This window comes from Dipodomys merriami, unplaced genomic scaffold (genome assembly GCF_024711535.1).
Source record: "Dipodomys merriami isolate MVZ:Mamm:240054 unplaced genomic scaffold, mDipMer1.0.p SCAF_6, whole genome shotgun sequence".
Classification (NCBI taxonomy): domain Eukaryota; kingdom Metazoa; phylum Chordata; class Mammalia; order Rodentia; family Heteromyidae; genus Dipodomys; species Dipodomys merriami.
In genome coordinates, this window is record NW_027206179.1 from 11,653,869 (window position 1) to 11,674,963 (window position 21,095).

General features: G+C 46.5%; 1 protein-coding gene across 2 annotated transcripts in view; it reads left to right on the forward strand.

Moving 5' to 3' along the window:
* Positions 1-21,095, forward strand: part of LOC138813947 (ras GTPase-activating protein 3-like) — an 89,231-nt gene that overhangs the window by 29,532 nt on the left and 38,604 nt on the right. Inside the window, exons 1-3 of one of the 2 annotated variants that reach the window (XM_070002555.1) lie at positions 6,393-6,460; positions 6,580-6,697; positions 19,203-19,306. In XM_070002555.1, the coding sequence (XP_069858656.1) occupies positions 6,621-6,697; positions 19,203-19,306 (181 nt within the window). In that variant the 5' untranslated portion in view covers positions 6,393-6,460; positions 6,580-6,620. Of the gene's footprint in view, positions 1-6,392; positions 6,461-6,579; positions 6,698-19,202; positions 19,307-21,095 lie in introns of those variants that run through there. The other variant, XM_070002554.1, reaches the window with a different exon arrangement.

Consider the following 21,095-nt stretch of genomic DNA (forward strand, 5'->3'; position numbering starts at 1 on the left):
AATACTCTCTTCACTGCCTCTCAGCATAGGCTGAGGGCATGTTCTCTTCACTGCCTCCTGAGGCTTGATGCAGCCATACAGCTGTTTTTCTTTCAACTCTGGGGGGCTTGGGAACAGACCCTGTTCCCTTTGTCCTCTGCTCTCTGTCTAAGAAGGGACCTCTAGCTATGGCTTCTAGCTACTTCCCTGTATGCTGGTGCTAGGAACAGGCATAGGCTGAACCTCAGCCTCCACAACAAAATCCTCTGTTCTCAGATCCAGAATCTGGTGTCTCTAGCCTGTATTCATGAGCTCCTAAATTAGGACATTTTGAGAACTTCCCCAGATGTTTGGCCTGCAGCAGAGTTGTGCTTGAAGATGTTCAGGTTGTGTTTGAGTCTCCTGATAGGCACTGTCTGTGAAGAAGTGCTTGGTTCTGTGATTTTTGTCTCTTTCCGTTATTTCAGCTGCTCATCTGTCGCCGTGGACGGATACACTTTGTGTACTATCATTTGTGCTTGTGCATAAGAGCCGGAACAGTTAGAAGTGGCCACATGCTTGTCATGCCACATTCCTGATGGATTCCCAGAGTGGTGCTCTTTCCACATCTAAAGAGTTCAGTATTCCCCACAGGCAGGAAGCCCTTCATTGGTCACATGCTACTTGGGTGTTGGAATTCAAAGAAGAGCTGAGGCTCAGTCATGTCTCCAGGGTGCTCAATCAGGAGGAAGATCTGTGAAAGGTGGGCTGGGAGAGGACTTTGCTGTAGCTGGGTAGGCGGGGCGGGGAGGGGGGGGGAGAGAGGAAGGAGAAGGTCTGCTGATAGCATTTTCACCTTAACAGAGCACTAACTACTGATGTCCTTAGGAGCCCAGCCAAGAGACAAAGTGTTAGTGGGAAGATGCATCAGAATTTCTTGAAAACATTGCAATTCTGATTAGTGCCAGCTCTTATGTAGCAAAATCTTTTCTGGGAGTTTGTAGGAGAGTGGAGAACGGGGCCTCCTAGAACACACTGTGAATCTGCCAGTGATCATGGAAGATAGTTTGGTTCATCACTCATTAGTTCTTGCTTATGCCATCTGGCAATAAAGTTGTTTTTTTTTTCTTCCTGGAGAGCTGGTGTGTGTTCTATTTTACAACAAATTATGAAAGTTTTGTTCCCACCATATTTCCATTGTTAGCTGCTGGGAAACTTGCTTCATTTGAGTGCTGAGTCACACATGTTGGGGCTGGATAGATATAATTGTTCTTCCTTTTGTCATGTTTTGATCTTGTTTCCACTCTCACAGTCTTATTCTGAACTTGTCTTTTACACTCCAATGTGCTTCGAGTCCTTTATGGAGATCAGGAGTCTGAGGTGTAGGCAGTGACCATTCTATGAAGGTTCTTCCAGGAGGAGGATGATTGCAAAGGGTTCTCTAGTCTAGTGTGGATGGAGGTTATGCAAAATGTGACTTAGAAATTCATTCTAATCTAGCTTTATAAATGTTTCAATTTAATACTAAACACTAAATGGTAAGGCAGTGAAGCCGCCTATTCAAGGAGGTGGGATATTTTAATCACAAAACTGTTCTTTTCTGGAAAATAATGATATTAATAGGCATTCTGCAAAGACCAGTATCTTCTGGGACTCTGAAGATGTTGGTCCTTGTGCCTGGGAGATTTTTTGGATGGGCCATATTAGCGCTAGAGCCTTCTGCCCATCAAGGAGGCCTGGTCACCAAGGACTGTCTTCTAGAACCTCTCAGACCTGAGCAGCTGAGAACTGTTTCCTGTAGTGCCCCGAGGATGGGCCTGGCTTTCAGCTCAAAACCTGTTTCCTAGGCTGGGCACTATGGTACACACTCTTATATATGTTACCTCTCGCCACGTGAGGGGCATAGGTAGGGAGATGCTGGTCTGAGTGAGCCTCAGGCAAAAATGCGTGAGCAAAACAGGCTGAGGGTATGATTGAAATGAGATAGCGCCTGCCTAGCAAGTGCAAGGCAGAGTGCAAACTTTAGTGCTATTACTAAAAAGGAAAGACAAAAGAAAAGACAAAAAAATCTGTTTCTTACTAGGTAATACAGGTTAGTGAGAACCATGTGTTTTGGAAATATGGTTAATAGCATTGTAGTTTTGAAATTGGATCGTGGAATGAAGCCCGCAAAGTGCAGTCAGGAGGGAGTAGAGGAGACACCATGATGTGTGGTGATATATGATTGGGAGGAACTCAGACGTCTGCAGCCAAAATGGTTTTGGCCCTCTAGGAAGCTGTTAGGCCTGCAGCCTGTCTAGCTGGATCCAGTCATCCAAGTCTTTAGTTAAGGTAACATTGTTCTTGGCTCTTTCCAGATGGAGCCCCCAGTGATAGGGATGTGGCAAGGGGAAGACCTCAGGCACACGTGGCAGCTGTTTGGTCCTCCTGGTCTGAGAGGCCTATTTAATCCTGGTTCAGACTAAGCAGCTACATTTCTGTATTGCTGTTGTCATAGCAACCAAGATACTTCCACTCTCATGCAGGTAGGGCAGTCCTGGTGGGATGCAAAGCTGTGTGGGACTAGATATCACAGTACCAGTAGGCGTCACAACTGTTTCTTTGACCTGACCCTTCAACAAAGTGTCATCTGCTGCTGCTCATGTTTTGAGGTTTTCTGGATAATAAAGAGGAACAAAATCTGTTTTGTTCTATCAAAGACCATCTGTCTCCCATAGGACTTTTAAGAGTCACCTCAGGCGTATGTATTGACTGTCTACTGTCTTTCCCTCTGTTCCCCAAAGGGAAGTGGGAACAAAGGCCTTCCAGTAATCCAGTATTTCAGGGGGATCTGGCAGACTTTTACTCCCTTCTCCCAGCCAAGCTACCCGAACTCTCCCCTTCCTACTTCTTCCAGGTACTGTACTCATGTGGGACTCAGCAGCTGGAAGGCCAGCAGATGGATGTGGCTGGAGTCACTGGAACGTTGTGTATTGTGTGCAGAGTTCTGTTACATGCCTCTTCCTCCCACGTAGGGGCCCCTGCTTCCTAATGTAGCTGTGCTGACTTTACTTGTGCAGGAACCTGTCAGCTCCTCTTCTGGGCATCTTTGCTTCTGAATCTGTCTTCAGCTTGGCCCTGAACTTTCTCTCCGTAACTGGGATGTCTGCAGTCTCACCGGGATTAGTCAGGGCTCTCCTCAGTGGTAGAGTATTTGTTGAACACCTGCAAGGCCCAGAGTTGGATCACCAACCTTTATCAGGGCTCCAACAAAATAGAGCTGACATGTTCAAAATAATGAAGGGCTACTTTTTTTTTTTAGTTTTAGCAAGGATTTATTTAGGTATAATACAGTTAAAGTAGAGAGGTCTAGAAAAAGAGAGAACTATTTCCTGCATGGGGAGCAGGCAATTAAAGACTCCTTGACATTTTTTTCTTTCAAGATATAGGCACCAAAAGGTGAACAAATGCACCAGTAGTACTCCCTAGATACTATGTTGAAATATAACCTGTGGGTGAGGATGGGAGGAAAAAGTGGGGAGAGAGCAAGAAGAGAAGGGATAACATTGTCTAAAAAGAAATATACTCTTTACCTGACTTGTGTAATGGTAACCCCTTTGTACATCACCTTAATAATACTTTTTCTTAAATGGATAGGAATGTCTAGCCCTCTGGAAGGACTGGTACTGTTGCTGCTATTTTCAAACTAGCCTGTGGATGTGGTAACATCTTCAAATGAGCACTTTTGTTAATGTTATTATGAACGAACATTTTCAGGACAAAAGACAAAAGGCATAAATAAAACATCTAAAATGAAAGAAAGAAAGTAACAGGTACTTGGAGCTAATTATTGGCATTCTACACTCATTTGTTTAAAAGGCAAAATAAAGCAGCAGCAATAACAAATCCTCACAAAAACCCAAAATGGGAAATCAGTTAAAATTCAAAGGTTAGGGTCAGCCCTAATGCTTGTGGTAAAGGTGTAGGCCTGATCGGACTGGTTTGGAGGCTTAGGGTTTGTGAATACTGTGAGAGATGCCAGTCCCCAACCAGAACTGGGTTGAAAGAGTGCTTCCCAACATGGCCAGGGGCTGCTGTGTCTCTCAGACCAACTATGGGAGCAGATGTGTGTGGGTGCCACCTCAGCACCTTCTCCCCATGAGGCCATCTTGTCCCTTCTCCCTGTGGGGCCCTCAAGCCTCATTGCCTGCTTGTGTGCCTGAGAATTCATTGTAAGCTCTACAGGTTGCCCTGTCTTCCGAAGCTCTGGGGCACGCCTCAGCTCCACCACCTCTCAGGAGGTTGGTGGTGTGGTCTACACAGATAGAGATGGGTGTTCTGCAGTGTCTCTGATGTGGAGTGTTTCCAGGGTAATGGCTAAACTGCCTTCACCACGGATAGTCGGGTAGTCATTGATTCCAGGGCCTTTAAACTTGACACGTCCAGACCAGAGGCCCCAGATAGCTACTTTCTGTTGTCTGATCTTGTGCTGCCTCTGGGCGGGAAATGGTCATGAGACATTTGCAGATAGTTCTGGTAGATTATGCTGGTGGTGCTATATACCAGCACTTTGGCAATCAGAAATTTACTGACATAGAAGACATCACCCAGTTATTGAAAAGGATTTCTATTAATTTGCTCATATGCTCAGTGACTTTCTTATGTTAACAACATTAACAAAAAGTTAAAAAAAAAAAGATCAAGTTGAGTTCACCCTGCTGTTTGGCATTTCTGGCCATCTAGTCTCCTTGGGTGTGTTGTCTTATGTATAGATCCTGCAGAGCAACACAAATGGCCAGAATTGGGGCTGGACCAATCACAGCTATATGCCTGCTAGGCACATCCAATAGGGTACAGAAAACAACCCATCCAAAAAGATGCTGGTTTGCAAACTAGATGGCCAGAAATGCCAAAAAGCATCTTTTTGGATGGTTTGTTTTCTATACCCTATTGGATGTGCCTAGCAGGCATGTAGCTGTGATTGGTCCAGCCCCAATTCTGGCCATTTGTGTTGCTCTGCAGGATCTATACATAAGACAACACACCCAAGGAGTGTGGACAGGCATCAGCATGTCTTATGTTTTGTTTGCTTATGGGTTCCCTGTGTCTCTACACTTTTCCTCTGTGTGTGTGTGTGTGTGTGTGTGTGTGTGTGTGTGTGTGTGTGTATTATCATTTATTACTAGATGTCTTGCCTTGAAAGTCAGAATAGCTCAGAGACAAATGAGACATCTTGACATTGATTCCCTTGACCTCACTGCCATGGAAGTACGTGTCAGTGTCAGAGCTGGAAGCCACCACCAGTGCCAACCTGACCACCAGGGCCAAGCAGCACTGTCCACTGTAGGTTGTGCTGTTGGCTGCTCCACAGTGACCACTGTACAGAATCATGTCAGGTGTCTCTGCAGAGTCCATCCGAAACTGGCTACACCAGGAGCTCCCACTTATTCCAAATGTGGTCAGAATCTTTCTGAGGCTCCACAAAGCGGGGCCTATAGGAGAAAAGACTGAGATCCATCCTAGGTCTCTCCTAGATTTTTTTCCCAACTTGCAAATCACATTGTGCTCTCAGCAGCCAGAGTTTATAGTTTAATTTTGCCAATGAAAAAGAGCCCTTCTCCTTGATATCATTCTTTGACCTGATACTGTTAAATTCAAAATAAAAAGGCACTTGACAGACGAATAAAGAAAATGTATTCTATATAAATGTGGAATAGTATTCACTCTTAAGAGGAAGGAAATTCTGATATCTGCTGTGTGTTAGCTTTTTGTGACAATAAATAATACCTGAAGTAATTACCTTATAAACAGAAAAAGGGTTATCCTGGCTACGGATTTGGAGGTTGCAGTCCACAGTCCAAGACTGGGTGGACCCAGGTTTTGGGCATCTGGTGGGCTTGCTAGTGGCAGTGGTAGCAGCATATGTGGAACAGTCCATTTAGCACTCACAGCCTAGAAGCAAAAGAGGGAGAAAGGCTGGAGTCTCATGGACTCTTTAAAGGGCCTGGCCACAATGACCTGACCCTGCCTCCAGGCTTCACCTCCCCAAGAAGGCCAGCCCCTATACAGAGCACCGTGCCTTGCTGTGAGTGGGCAAACCAGTGCAGAAGAGCAAGTGGTCCCTAGACTCACCAGTGTCCTGGAGACAGAAGACAGATCGGGGTACTAGGGTAGGGCATGCAAATTAGTACTGCATTGGGCATGGGTCCCCGGAGGGAAGATGAAGTCAGTGGATGGAGATGACAGTGTACACCTGTGGGAAGGTACTTACCACTATCTTTAGAGGTAGCAAGGGAGGTGCAGTTTATTTATGTGTATTTATTTTATCACAATTAAAATTTTGAGAACTAAAGGGACTAATGTGGGTAGTAAAACAAAAATCAAATAAATTCCAAGGCTGGTTGAACTCTGCTCTCATCACTTTGTTCCAGAAGTTGATGCTGCATGTGACTTTGTGAGTCAGCAGTACAGATGGCGTTTTGTCAGTATTTTCACTGGTAGAAGAAAACCAAGGCTGTGAAGTGTAAGTGACTGTACAGATGTAAGAGCAGGTACCTGGTCACGAAGCAAATGCATTGTCTGGACATGTACCAGGTCTGGCAGGCTGCTGAGTTGATGATATGTGTCACCTCTGCTTTTTAGGTGAAGCCAAGAATCTTCCCTCCTATCCGGGGCCAAACAAGATGAGAGATTGCTATTGTACTGTGAACCTGGACCAGGAGGAGGTTTTCCGGACCAAGATTGTGGAAAAGTCACTCTGGTAACTTCTGCTAATGTTCTCCCTAGTTCTGAATCAATATCCAGATGTCTTTCAAGCCCTGTGTGGCCGTTGCCCTTTTCCATGTCTTGGTTAAGAGGTGGTACCCATGGGGCTTGGCTGTGGGTGGTGATGTGTCTTGGCAGGGATGCTGACGTTTGCTGGTACTCCAGATGTCCAGGACCCTTGAGCACTGAGGCACCCAGAGCCACTTTCTTCCCCAAAAGGCAGGAGGAACTCTTTTAGAGATGACTGCAACAAGAGTTCAAGTTAAAGTTTTGGGAGGGGAAGTATATTTTAAAACTTAAATTTTTAAACCATCTTTTTTTTTTCCTTTGGTGGTTCTGAGGTTTTGGATTCAGGGCCTTATGCTTGCTAGACAGATATTTTAGTCCTTTTGCTTTAGTTGCTTTTAAGACAAGATCTTACTTTTTATTTTTTTTGTCCAGAGCAAGTCTTGAACCACGATTCTTCTACCTATGCCTCCCATGTAGCTGGGATCATATGCACACAGTATCATCTCCCATGTAGCTGGAATCACCTCCTATGTAGCTGGGATCATATGTGCACAGTATTACTTCCCATGTAGCTGGGATCATATGCACACAGTATCACCTCTTAGTTTATTTGTTGGATGACGTTTTTGCATGGGCTTGTCTTGAGCTGCAGTCCTCCCAAGTAGCTGGGATTAAAGGTGTGGGCCACTACACTGGGCTCTAAAGTTTCTTAAGAGACTCAATGTATATGGGCACCAAGGTAACTGAGCTGACTTTTTACTGAAGAGAGAGACTTAGAAACATTTATAGGTACAGTTTGAGGACTGGAGGGGTCACCGGGTATCTAAGGGACTTTGCCTTCCAAATGGATTCCTGATCTGAGGAGAGCCAAAGTTGCTGCTGGCAGCTGTTGGAATAGGAGGTGGCAATGCCTCAGGTGTCAGAGAAGAGGAAAACAAGAGAGGAGGTAGAGAACCAGCGGATGTGTTGCTGGATGCTTGTTGGGTACTCGGTGTTGGGAGCACACCAGCTTCCTCAGTGGTTTTGGATGGTGAGCCAACTGGTGGATCAAAGGAGACAACTCTGAGCCAGGGACTCCACCGTTGGGTCTGCAATTATGGTGCATGTGGCTTCAGAACAGCTATTCTGATTTTGAAGACATTTTTAGCAGTTGAATTATATCCTTGCCTATTGCTATTTCTACATGGGAACCAACAATTTGTTCTGCTGACCTAGTAAGTTTAATTTTTAGAAAACCATTAGGCCTGCCCCTAATGAGGAAACAGACTTGGCCCACTGAGGCTGAGTAATAATTTGGTTGTATTACTTGACATACTCTTAGATTCCTTGAAGTAAACTGTTGAGAGTGAGTAGATTGAGACATATTGTCAGGAATTGTTTGTTTTCGAAGAACGTCTATGGAATAAGAAAATAACAGTGGGGTGATAATTTCTACTTTGCAAAAGAGGAACAAAATGTTACTTAGCAAGTTTGTTGGTGTCACCTAAGCAAGGCCTTCTAGGTTTGAGTGGGCCTGGATAAGGGAAGCTGTTTTCTAGGCTTGGCTCCTGCAGACTCCTCCTTGGAGGCCATGGAAGCGCACCCATTGGCACCTCATCCAGTGAGGTGAGAAAGTGTCCTTGTGTTTCAGACACATCAGCAGGTTTAGAGAATAGGAGTTATGGCTTCTTGTGTGGGTCCCTGGGCACTGTGCCTCTGGAGCAGAAAAGAAGGCTGAAGGCAAAGGAGGATGGGAGCAATGATCTTGGTCTCCAGGAGTTAACAGACAAAGGGAGCCCTGAACCTGGGTACACACCACACAGCCAACTCCTCATAATCTTACTAGGCTTGGGTTGTTGTTTGCTCGTGTATTGACTGGTTCAGAGATTCTCACAGAGTGCTTATGGGGGTGTGTGCCAGGTCCAAGGAGAGGCTGTACAGGTAGAACACTGACAGCAAAGGAGCAGATGCACACAGACAAAACTGTTGTCAAAGTTTGCTTTAAAAAGGGCATGTATGTTTGGCTATGGTAGGTGGCCATTTGCCCTCCCCATATTGGGGGTTGGAAAGCTGGCACCCCAAACTCCATTGTGATGCAAGCACCAACAGCAAGTGACCTACCACTCAGGAAAGAAGTGGGTAGGATAGCTTGTTGTCCAGCCTAGTGCAGAGCATTCCACACAGGTGTGGTCCAGAGCCTCATCTTATGAATCTTGGTGTGCCTTGGGTCAGTAGTGAGTGGTATCTACTGAGGCCATGAGGTAGTCAGGGCAAATCCAGTCATCTCTCAGTTCAGGTCTCAAAGAATTTTCCTACATGAAGTTATGAATACCATGAGCTCAGAAGAGAGAGTGCACAAAGTTAAGCATGTGTGTGTGTGTGTGTGTGTGTGTGTGTGTGTGTGTGTGTGTGTGTGTGTTTGAAAGAGAGTTAGAATTATTGTTTCTGAGCTTTTATCTTTTCTCAGAAACGAAGTTGATTTTGTGTGTGTGTGTGTGTGTGTGTGTGTGTGTGTGTTATCACTATTTTTTTTTTTTTTTTTGGTTGTAGGGCTTGGACTCTGGGCCTGGGCACTGTCCCTCAGCTCTTCAGCTCAAGGCTAGCGCTCTACCACTTGAGCCACAGCGCCACTTCCAGGTTTTTCTACTTATGTGGTGCTGAGGAATTGAACCCAGGGCCTCATGAATGCAAGGCAAGCACTCTTACCACTGAGCCACCTTCCCAGCCCCTGTGTGTGTGTGTGTGTGTGTGTGTGTGTGTGTGTGTGTGTGTGTGTGTGTGTGTGTGTGTGTGTGTGTGTGTGTGTGTGTGTGTGTGTGTGTGAGAGAGAGAGAGAGAGAGAGAGAGAGAGAGAGAGAGAGAGAGAGAGTCCTGAGGCTGAATTCAGGGTCTGAGTACTATCCGTGTGCTTTTGTGCTTAAGGCTAGTGCTCTATCACTTGAGTCCCAGCTCCACTTCTGGCTTTTTGGTGATTAATTGGAGATAAGAATCTCATGGATTTTCCTGTCTTGAACCGTGATCCTCAGATCTCAGCCTCCTGAGTAGCTAGGATTATAGACGTGAGCTACTAGTGCCTAGCTTAAGTTGATCATGTTTAAAGTAATGAGACACAAGATTAAAAACATGAGTGGGATAAAAAGTCATAAAGAATCACCAAGCCAATGTGAAACAAAAGAGAAATTTCTGTTTTTAATTTAAATTTTTTTTATTAAAGTAGTTGTTCAAAGAAGTTGCCATTCTACAAAACAGTATATGAGTACAAAGTGTGTGACAACATTGTCACTCATCTCTCTAAACACATCCCTTCTCTCACTTTTTTTTTTAAATTGAGATTAGGTGATTACATAAATTTCACAGTATTGTGGAATAATGCTACTTAGAGTCACACATTTTAATTTTCACATGGCAAATTGTCATTATCATGGTCTGTACAGTTTGTGAATTGTATGAGCTTTGACATTACAAGTTATTTTTTCCACATCAGGTGATGTTTATATTTCTTTCCTTTTGCTTAGTGTAGGCTGTTCCCACTTATTCTGTTCCTCCTCCTGGCTTCCCTCTGTTGTGTGCATATATCTACCATATATATGGTCCAGAACATGGAGTCATTTAGCAATGATATGACAAAATGGGTGGCTGTCTGTTTCTTGAGTCATGTTTGCCATATCTTCTTGTATTTTGGCTTTAGCATCCACAAATCAGGGAGACCGTGTGCCGTTTGTCACTTTGTTATTGGCTTACTTTGCTCAAAATAATCTGCTCTAGTTCCATCCATTTCCCTGCAAATGCCATTATTTTGTCCTTTCTAATGGCTGCATAATATTCCATTGTATATAGGTACCACAAATTTTGGATCACTCATCAGTAGTGGGGCATCTGGGTTGTTTCCAAATCTTGGCTATTGTGAACAGTGCTACATAAACATGGAGGTGCATGTGTCTTGGTATACTGGTCCCTGTTACTCAGGGTAGATGCCTAGGAGTGGTATGGCTGGGTCATAGGAGAGGTCTATATTTAGCTTTCTAAGGTATCTCTAGACTGTTTTCCAAAGTGGTTGTATTAGTATACATTCCCACCAGCAATGCAGTGGGTTCCTCTTTCTCCGTATCCCCTCCAGCATTTGTCGTTGGCTGACTTTAGGATGTGAGCCATTCTGACTGCGGTAAGGTGGTATCTCAGTGTTGTTTTTATTTGCATTTCCTTTACAGCCAGGGATGATGAGCATTTCTTCATGTGTTTCTTTGCCATTTTTATCTAAAAGAGAAATTTCTAAAGCTGAACACTACAAGGGCCTAAAGATTTAAAAGAGTTAAGCTGATAGCCATAGCCAAATGGGAAACTGAAGGTAAACCTGAAATATAAAGATCAAGAAAGAGAGAGTTAGAAAGGTTGAAGAAGCAAACATGGCACAGCTTGCCTCGTGGGGAGTGTAGGAAGCGGAGTAAGGTATGAAGAGGGATAGGGGTACATAGGTGCTGGATTCTCTCAGGAGGCCTGTGTGGGTTTTGTGGAAGCAGAGGCAATTGGAGTATCTGCTGTAATAAAGGCAAAGGGCAGGAGAACCAGTCCTAATGATTTGTGAGAATGAAGAACAAGCTGAGGGACAACAGAGAGAGCAATTGGCCCAGGCCAGGACACCAAACTGCAGCCTAACTACAGCTGTTGCTCTGTGCAGGTGGCTGTGGCCCTTACAGTGTGTGCCCCTGGCAGCCTCCCGAAACTGCTTTTCCAGCTTTGGTCCTGCCCTTAAAGCTTGGTTTATTTGGCAAAGTCACTGTGTAAGGTGTAAATGGTTGGAAAGGACATTAGGTGTTCCCTGGTAGACTAGTCTTCAGAGGAGGGGGAGTTGCAGGGGTCTTTTTAGAGAGCAATACCTGTAGAGTCCACCCACTCTTGCTGTTCTGTCTGCCCTCAGCATGGAGCTACAGAAATGATGCCAGAGATAGGCTCCCCCAGCTTTCTTTCTCATTCACAGAGGGGGTCTCAGGGTTTGCACATGTGCTGTGTGGTCACTGTACAGGCCAGACCTGGTAGTCTAAGGGTTTGCATGTGTGCTGTGTGGTCGCCATATGGGCCAGGCCTGGTGGCCTCAGGGTTCACGCGTGTGCTGTGTGGTTGCTGTATGGGCCAGGCCTTGTGGTCCCAGGGTCCATGTGTATGCTGTGTGCTCACTGTACAGGCCAGGCCTGGTAGTCTCAGAGTTCATGTGTGTGCTGTGTGATCACTGTACAGGCCAGGCCTGGTGGTCTCAGGGTTCGCATGTGTGCTGTGTGATTGCTGTACGTGCCAGGCCTGATGGTCTCAGGGTTCACTCGTGTGCTGTGTGGTGGCTGTATGGGCCAGGCCTGATGGTCTCAGGGGTCACGTGTGTGCTGTGTGGTCGCTATATGGGCCAGACCTGGTAGGGTCCCTGACACACACTGCCAGGCTCATGGACATCAGTTGTGGCTGACCCTGCATCAAGGAGCCCTTTGCCTCTACTTTCAGTGTGGTCCAGGCTCACAGTTACAGTAGCGGTCTCTCATCTTGTTTGGCCCCAGATAGGAGGGATATGTGTCACCATCAGCCTGCCAGTTCTGGTACACTTTCAGACAATGTATTTGCTTCTGGTGTCTCACACTTGACAGTGAGCAGCTACTGTCAGACTCGCAGGGAAGCCAGTGGAACATCTTGATCCAACCCTCACTCACCAGAGCATCCTGAGGATTTTTCCCCAACCCAGGAACACACATCAGAGCATGGATTTTACGTTTCATTTATTTTTTACTTCTGCACTCAGTGAGTCACTGCAGATTAGGCTGGAGCTAATCCGCATGTGGTACCTACAGGTGTGGCTGGGACACTGTAGAGTGGGATAGCAGGTCTACTCCCACAAGACACAAGGAAGCCTGGCCCGCTATGTCACCTTCCTCTGTCCTGGGATTCTTGCTGCTCCTCTTGGGGGTTGTGGAACACCTCTTCCCAGACTGCAGTCCTTTCCTGACCGTGTCCTCTGGCAGGGCCTTTTGGTTGCATGATTAACTAGCATCTGACTTGGTATTTCTCCCAGGAATTCCTCTTCCTGTCCTCTTGAGCATCGTAGCTAGACTTCAATTTTAGTATGTTTCTAGGGACTTGGGATTTCTCTCTGGGATATGGTATAGGATAGAGGAAATAGGCTGTGGAAATAAAAGGAAAAATTGAGATTTAAGCACTCTAGGCACCACAGGGTGTGGTCAGTGCTATACTTAGCACTCACAAGTCTCTGTGCCAAGTGGGCTCTTGCTGCCATTGTACAGACAGGGAAATGGAGTCTCAGAGGGAAGAGGTTATGGCTCCATGACCTTGTGGATCTAGACCAGGAAGCACCTTGTATCTAGATGACGATGAGTGCTTCTGGTCCCAGCCATGGTGTGCCCATTCTGTCCTGAAACCGGCTTGATACCAGGCTCCCAAGGGCAGTGGCACAGGGGGCAGGGGCCTCCTGGGCCTGGGAACAGGTTGGCACGGCAGCCTGGTTGGTATTCCTTGTTCTGCTGGACCTTGGGCTGAGGATGCTTTCAGTGCGGGCCACACTGAATCCTGTTCCACTCAGCACTTCTGCTCTTCTCATCAGGTCTCTGGGTTTGGTTTGAAAATGTGCAGCTCTGTGTGCCCACATTTCAAAATAAACAACCCCACCCTGTGTCTTAAACCACACAGAGGTACCCTGCAGCCCAGCAAGTGCTGCAGGCTTCCTGCCCCAACCCTGGGGCCCCAGGGCAGGAAACCTGCCCTGGTAGAAGCAACTGTGACCTGACCTCAGGTCCCCACTGCCTCAGGAGAGTGCAAAGGTCCTCACTGGTCTCCCTAGCAGGTTTGTTAGGGACCCGATGGTAATAGTGTCGTTTTTGGGTGTCAGAGCATGTTCCCCATAGGGGAGCATGCAGGCAGTGATTCCACGGCCGAGCGGGAGACAGCTGTCTCCTAGCAGCCTGTGTGGAAGCTCACAGTGTGGAGTTGTGCAGACAGCATTAGGGTCCCAGTGAGAGGAAGGAGGAGAAGTCTCCAGACATCCCCAGCCTGGAGCTGCTCTGGGGAATGTGGCAACTCACAGTGAGCGGCCTGACATCCCAGAGCAGCCCGCTCCTGTGGACATTTGATACAGTGTTTGCTTTAATGCAAATTCAATCCAACTTTTAGTTAATGACTTTATCATGTGCATATTTCATTAGCTGAAAATTCATCCATTGAGAAACATAGTGACCTTTCTTGAGCCATTCCCCACCTGTAGGGCCACCGGCTACCTTGGAAGCCACCAGGAACCACATGTGTCCTCTGCCCAAAATGGGCCTTGAACCTGACTGTGTGTCTGTCTGGCTCCTCAGTCTTTGGAACACAAAGACCAGGCCTATGGAAATATCCCTGGGATTTCACCCTTCTCACACAGCCCTTGCCCTCTCCCCAAATCCACCCACCCTACACCCCAGATATGGGAGCTTGCAGGAGGGCGCTGGGGACCCAGCCATGTCACTTTCTCATGACCAGTGCCGCTTGTCACGGGACTCAGCAGCTGGGGTAGGGTGGGGCCGCCTCGGCCTCCAGCAGATGTCGGGAAATGACTCAAGGGTGGGTTGGTGGTTTCTCTGCAAGACCCAAGTGGGGCTTGAACTCTGTGGGCAATGGGTGGGGAAAGAGGAGGGAGGGGTTCAAAGGCTCTCATGGGAAAAGCAGGAGGGGGGGGGAGATTCAGAAGGCTCTAGAGGAGGAAAGGGAGGGAGGAGAAGGAAGAGGGATTCAGAGGGCTATAGGAGGGGCCGAGGATGAGAGGCAGGAAGAGAAAACTAGGGGTACCGAAAGTATCACTTAAAGAAGATGACTGTTTTCTAAGAGGATTTCTTTTTTCTTTATGAAGGTTTTGATTGATTCTGTGAAGCTTCATTTGAGCCTCCACTGGCTTCTTTATACAAAGTGAAAAGAGCTCATCTGCCACCCTGGCAACCTTGGGCAGAGGCTGCATTCATTTCCTCTTGTGAAACAGCAGTATTTGAGAGGAGCCAAGCCCTTCCCTGCAGACTTTCTTGTTTTGGAAGAGGGTTCTGGAGCCCTCTGGCTGCTGGTGGGGGCCGCCTGTCCACCCCATTACTCATGCATCTACTGCCCTTGGCTGCAGTCTGGACAAAGCCTGCCTGTGCTGGACACACCCGGGGCTGAGCTGCTCTGGGAAGGAGAGTGTGGTTCTGTATGTCCCGTGGAGCTCTGCAAAAAGGGGTCATTGTTTGCAGGGCAGCCTGAAGTGAGAGGGAAGGACAAGGGGGAGAAATGTCTTCATGTTGAGCTGGTTTCCATTTTTCTGTGCGAAAATACTTGCCCTCTGCTGCCTAGTAAGAGACACTTGCAGAGTTTCTGTGATGATAGGACACAAGGACACAAGGTGTGGAGCTGGGGCTGGCCGTGTGCCTGCATCCTCCCGCTCTGGACCTGCCCCAGTCCTTGCTGAGGAGAAGACCTGGTGTCCTGTCCTCCTTAGCCTGGAAGGGTTCTTCCCAACTTCCACTGTTGTGCTGCGGCCACACCCTGCTGTTCCCTTGCGTGTGCATGATGTTTGGCTGGTCCCAGTGGCCACCTTGCCCAGAGGGGCGGCGCTATGGTCAGTTTGGACATCCTGGCCTATCAGGTGCAGGGGCTCTCGTCCAACACAGGGAGCTATTTCAGAATCTAGGGATCCCTTGTATAGGCTTGCCTGCTGGTGAGGGTAACTGAACAAATGTGTGGAGTTTATGGTGTGAAAAGGTTCCTTAAGCCCTGTAAATTGTCCTCTTTCCAATTGTATCACACAATTCCCAGGGGATTAATATCCTGAGTGTGAGAAGAGTGGTCGTGCTAATAGAAGACAGCCCAGGCATTTCAATAGAATGCAAAGCTTTAACAAGCTTGTAGACACACAATACTGGTAGTACTAGGATTCAACTTAAACATGGCAAGCTAAGAACATTTTCCTCCCTGTCTCTCTCCCTTCTCTCTTTTCCTCCCTTTCTTCCTCCCTTTCTTCTTTCTTCCTTTCATCCTTCCCTGATGTCCATATAGCAAAGTCTATTTATTTAGCTGTGGTGCTGGTGGTGGTGGGGGTAGAACACAGGTACTCTTGCACGTTAGGCAAATGGTCCACCATTGAGCCATTCCCAGCCAAGTACATTTATCATATTGGTGAGGCTCATTGGGGTGAGATGTGAATCCGTTCAGATTTCTGGAGGGTTCTATGGCATTTCCCCAAAGCTTAGAACAGTGACTCTTCTTCCACCTGCAACCCCATTGTTAGGGCCTAATCTGTGTATGGGCACCAAGGTTGCTTCTAGTACCACGGTTGTGTGGTTGAGATGCAGATTATTGATAGAACTAGGAAGAGTGGCCAGATAGGTCTGGGCCTGCCTGCCATTCCCTGGCAGGGCCTGCAGAAGGAGAATATTGTTTTCACACTAAGGCAAGGGTTCAAATCACCCTGAGAGAGAAGGAGCCACTCTTCTCCTCAGGGTAGAATTGGGTCTGTACCTCAAATAAACACACAGCCCCTTTGCTCTAGGGCCAGCAGATTCTACAGAACTTTACACAAATCTGGACACAGCTTCTACCTGTTCTGTATACTCTGCTAGCCCCTTGTCACATGTGGGTGGGTGAAACTGAGGAACTGAATTTTGAATAGAATTAATTTTAATCACTTTAGAATGAAGTAGCTACACTGTGTTTTATGAAATACTTAAGGCAGACTGTCATTCTGGTCCAAGGCCGAGAGCCACATCTGCTGATAGCTATCTTGTGGTATATGTATCATGTTAGGGATAGAATGGAGCATGTGTACATGTGTATAAGGATGTATAGGTATGTGACATCACATTTATGACTGTAATAAGCATCCATGTGTGTGAGCACATGTGTATGTTTACTGGCTGTTGTGCCTGTACCCAAGCCTTGGCCATGGATGTCTATCCTGAGAACCTGAACTAAATTTTGGGAGGTATAGGGTCTCTCTCTGTAGCCCAGGATATCCTTAGTTCTCAGTCTGCCCATCTCAGCCTCTCAAGTAACAGAGATTACAGACATGAGCCATGGAGCCTCGTTTACTTTATCTAACCCTAGTCACCATCCAAAGGCACCCTTCCAAACATGAGAGTTGAATTAAATTTCTGCCCTCCTAATTTCCCACAATGAGGATCAAATTCCAACACAGGGAGCTCAACCCAGATCCCAGCCATGGCCAAGCATGGCTGGTAGCTGTGTGTTGGTGCCCAGGCAGGGGTGGGAAGTCTAGTTTGTGACCTGTTTGGCAGGCAGAGTGGGAAGACAGTAAGCAGTGAGCAACCTCTTCAAGCCCAGTTTTCTATAGGTGTGTGGATAATAATGATGCCCCCAGAGCCAGGGCCACAACTAAGGTCTTGTGGTATCTTGGTGATGCTCACCCTAGTCCTTTAGGCAGATATCAGAATGGCTGTCTGTTTGCAGGTACAAACAGGTATTCTAAGAATTAATTAATTAAGGGGTCTCGCCCATTTCATTTAATCACGCCTGAGTGACCAGGAGCAGCTCACCAACCTCCTACATTTGAATCATAGTTCTGGCTCCAAATATTCATACACACTCACATATAAACGTGTCTGTGGCATTTGCACACTAGCTGGTTTGTGTACACACAAACACATTCAAGATACCTGCACAAACCCACACACATGTTCTTATGCACATACATGTATATGTTTGTACACACATGGAATCACAGCTGTGTCCACAGTATATGTTCATGCACTGTGTGTGTGTGTGTACATGGCTTGAGTCTTATGCTCTTGTTTAACTCTTTCACTCAGATGCTGCTGTTCAGCTTTTTCACTAATGACTGGAGTTCTACCACTTAAACCATGGATCCGGCTCCAGTTTTTTGGTAATTGAAGATCAGAGTCTTCTGGGTTTATCTGCCTAGGCTAGCTTGAAACCATGGTTCTCAGATCCCAGTCTACTTTGTCACTAGGCTAATAGGCAGGAGCCAAAGGCATCCAACACTCATACACTTTTTATATGCTTGCCCGTTTATCCTCTTAGGTAATGCGTCTGTTCAAATCTTTTGCCCATTTTAAAATTATGTGCTCTCACTGAGTTGTTAAGGTCCTTTGTATACTCTGGACAGATTACTGACTAGCAAATATTTTTCCCAAGTCTGTCTTTACTTTCTTATTGGTGTTGTTTAAAATATAGAAGTGTTTTATATTGGGCTGGGGAAGGTGGCTCAGTGGTAGAGCGCTTGCCTTGCATGCATGAGGCCCTGGGCTCGATTCCTCAGCACCACATAAGCAAAAAGAAAAAAGCCAGAAGTGGTGTTGTGGCTCAAGTGGTAGAGCGCTAGCCTTGAGCTGAAGAGCTGAGGGACAGCACCCAGGCCCAGAGTTCAGGCCCCATGACTGGAACCCCCCCCAAAAAGTGTTTTATATTTTAAAGTTTGATGACATCTGGCTTAACTTTATAAGACTCCAGGTTACAGATTTATCCATCTTCTGAGAGCATTATGATTCCAGCCTTCACGTGTGGTGTGTGATCTGTTTTGAGTTAGTTCTGTTTATGACAGTGGCCAGCTTCTGGCTATCTCACACAGACACCCGACAAGGCCCAGTGCTGGGTGCCTTCCTGCTTCTGCCTCAGAACATGACACGTTGCTTTACTTCCTCCTTGAATAATCAAGCTTCCTGTTTTGGAATTTAGCCAGAAATGTACATGAAGCATCTAATGGCAACTTAGATCAGTGTCTGTACTGAAGTGGTCATTTGGTTTCCTAAGCAGCTCACCAGGTCCACTGGTGTCTTTGTGATGTCAAGAGCTGATATTTCCAAGTACCCCTCCAAGACAATAGGGAGGTTTGTTTAGTGACAGCCCACTGGCTTTCTGCCCCTTGATTAGAGCTTTCATTTATTTTAAGTGTAAGGCTGCCACAGCTGTGGAATGACTCACACATAGGCTGTGAGCCACAAGAGCAGTAGGGACCTTTCCCCATCAGAATCAAAGACAGTGCTTTGGGTAGATTTTGCACTAGATCTTGATGGGGGGAAGGGAAAGAGAAGTGTGCCTGAGACTGGAATTGTATGTTTTTTTCCTTTAAATGTGTAATTGAGTACTGCTACCCTTTACCTAAATCATTTGCCTTTAAAACATTGTAACTGTCTTGAGGATCTGCACTGAGCATGGGCACTTTGTTAAAGGCCAGGATCCACACTGAGCTCTTGATTCCTGAACTGTGATTCTTGAGCTCGATTATTTAAACCAAGTACAGAGGTTCATTCTTTGAGAGGAATGCTCAGCCACCCCACCAGGGTTTGGGGCAGTCTGTTTTTCTGAGCCAGTTTCATATCTCACAAGTGGAACTCAGAATGGTTGTTCCCATGGCACATGTGAAAATAGGACTGCTGATGTGTTCCTGAGAGCAGGGCTGGCCAGGAGGGAGGCCGGGCTGCTGCTCAGCCAACACAAGCTGACTGCAGCATGGGTTCTAACAATGCTTGTTTTGTTTGTTTGTCTAGTCCCTTTTATGGAGAAGACTTTTACTGTGAAATTCCTCGGAGTTTTCGTCACCTCTCGTTTTACATTTTCGATAGAGACGTTTTCCGGAGGGATTCCATCATAGGTAGGTACTTAAATGGCTGTTTCCTTCATTGTTTTTCTCCTCTTGTTCTTCTATATTCTTCCAAGTACCCTCTACTCTTATGCCTAGAGGGACTGTCAGTATTAGTCTGGAGCCTTTAGGGTGAGCATGTGGAGTCGAGTAGCCCCTGGCAGGAGTATGGTGGTGCCTGTCATCTTGTCTTAGTGTGTGTGGCCTCCCATGTCTTCCTGAATCTTGGCTTCTACCAAGATTTCATATCAGAGAGTTCAGAACAGTTTCTAAGCAGCATTTCAAGGCTGGAGCATAGCATGTCCCACACCTTTTCCAGACAACCTTTGAGATGGATTCCTTCCAGGGTCCCTCAAGGAGAAGCTTCTCCTCTTTGCCTCCAGGCTGCTCTTGTCCCTGACTCCAGCCAGTGATTGTAAAGACAGAAGAGCTATGAGAGGTGTTGGGGCCAAGAAGACTTGCACCCAGATCAGTGGATCCCCTTAGGTCCCTGAGCCTCCATTTCCCTCCAGCTTCAAGGAGATTCTTGTGATAATTGAGTGAAAAGTCCAGGTGACTCTTCCACTGGGCACATGGTCTAGACCCAAGTCTAGTGGGCAGCAAAGTAAGCCACCCTCCTAAGTATGGGCATCAGCACTTGGATGACCAGTTCCTTCCAGCTGTTCTTGGTGATATACAAAGCTTGGACTACTATTGTCAGGCCTAGCCCCTAATCAAATGGAGTGCTGTTGTAGGATTTAGGGGATATCTCTGAGGTCTAGAGGTCCTAAGGTACTAGGGCTTCCCACCTCAGGATTTAGTGGTACGTGGAGTATTCAAGGTGCTGTCTAAGGTTCTAGGGTGCTCTCACAGTGGTGCCAGCATTAAGGAGAGAGTCCTGGGGAGAAGGAGGCCCATCTTGGATGTTGGTTCTGTCACTAGCTGCTGCACAGTGTCAGTTCATGCCACTCAAGTGTATAAAAAAAAAATGTGGTTGACTGCTATCTGAGCAGGCTGCCCCTGGATCTGGTTTGACTTCCCTTGGCTGTGAGGACTGAACATGTCTCACTTGCACAGACTATGTCTATTCATCTGTTAGAGAGCTTAGTGGGAAGAGCCTGTGGAGCCTAGTCTGGTCACAGCAGAGGCTCCGTGTATGTTCAGTTGCATTCTAGAAGTGATATGCAAGATCTCGTAGCAGAAGCTTCAGAGGAAGAGGAAGAAAGGACATACCTGACAAAGGAAGAGGAAGAAAGGACACACCTGACAAAGGAAGAAGAAGAAAGGACATTTCTGATAAAGGAAGAGGAAAAAAAAGGGCATACCTGCAGGGTGCCAGTGGCTGGTTCACGCCTGTTATACTGCTCAGGAGACTGAAATCTGAGGAACATAGTTTGAAGCCAGCCCAGGCAGGAAAGTCTGTGAAACTCTTATCTCCAATTATTCACCAAAAATCTGGATGTGGAGATGCAGCTCAAGTAGTAGAGTGCTATCCTTGAGCTAAAAATCTCAGGAACAGTGCCCAGGGCTTGAATGTAGCTCTAGGACCAGTGTGTGCACATGCACACACATACATCTCTACATCCGACACAGTAAGAGTATAAACAAGCCATACCTTACAAAGGAAGAGTATAAAAGAACATACCTGACAAAATAAAACCTCTAATGCCACAGGAACACATGTCAGGAATGCCAGAACTGCTAAAGCCTAAAAATGAAATTGTAGGCCAGGTGCAGTGGCTCACACCTGTAATCGCAGCTACTTTGGAGAAGAGAGATCAGGAGGATTGTATTTCAAGTCCCGCCCAGGAAAAAAGTTAGA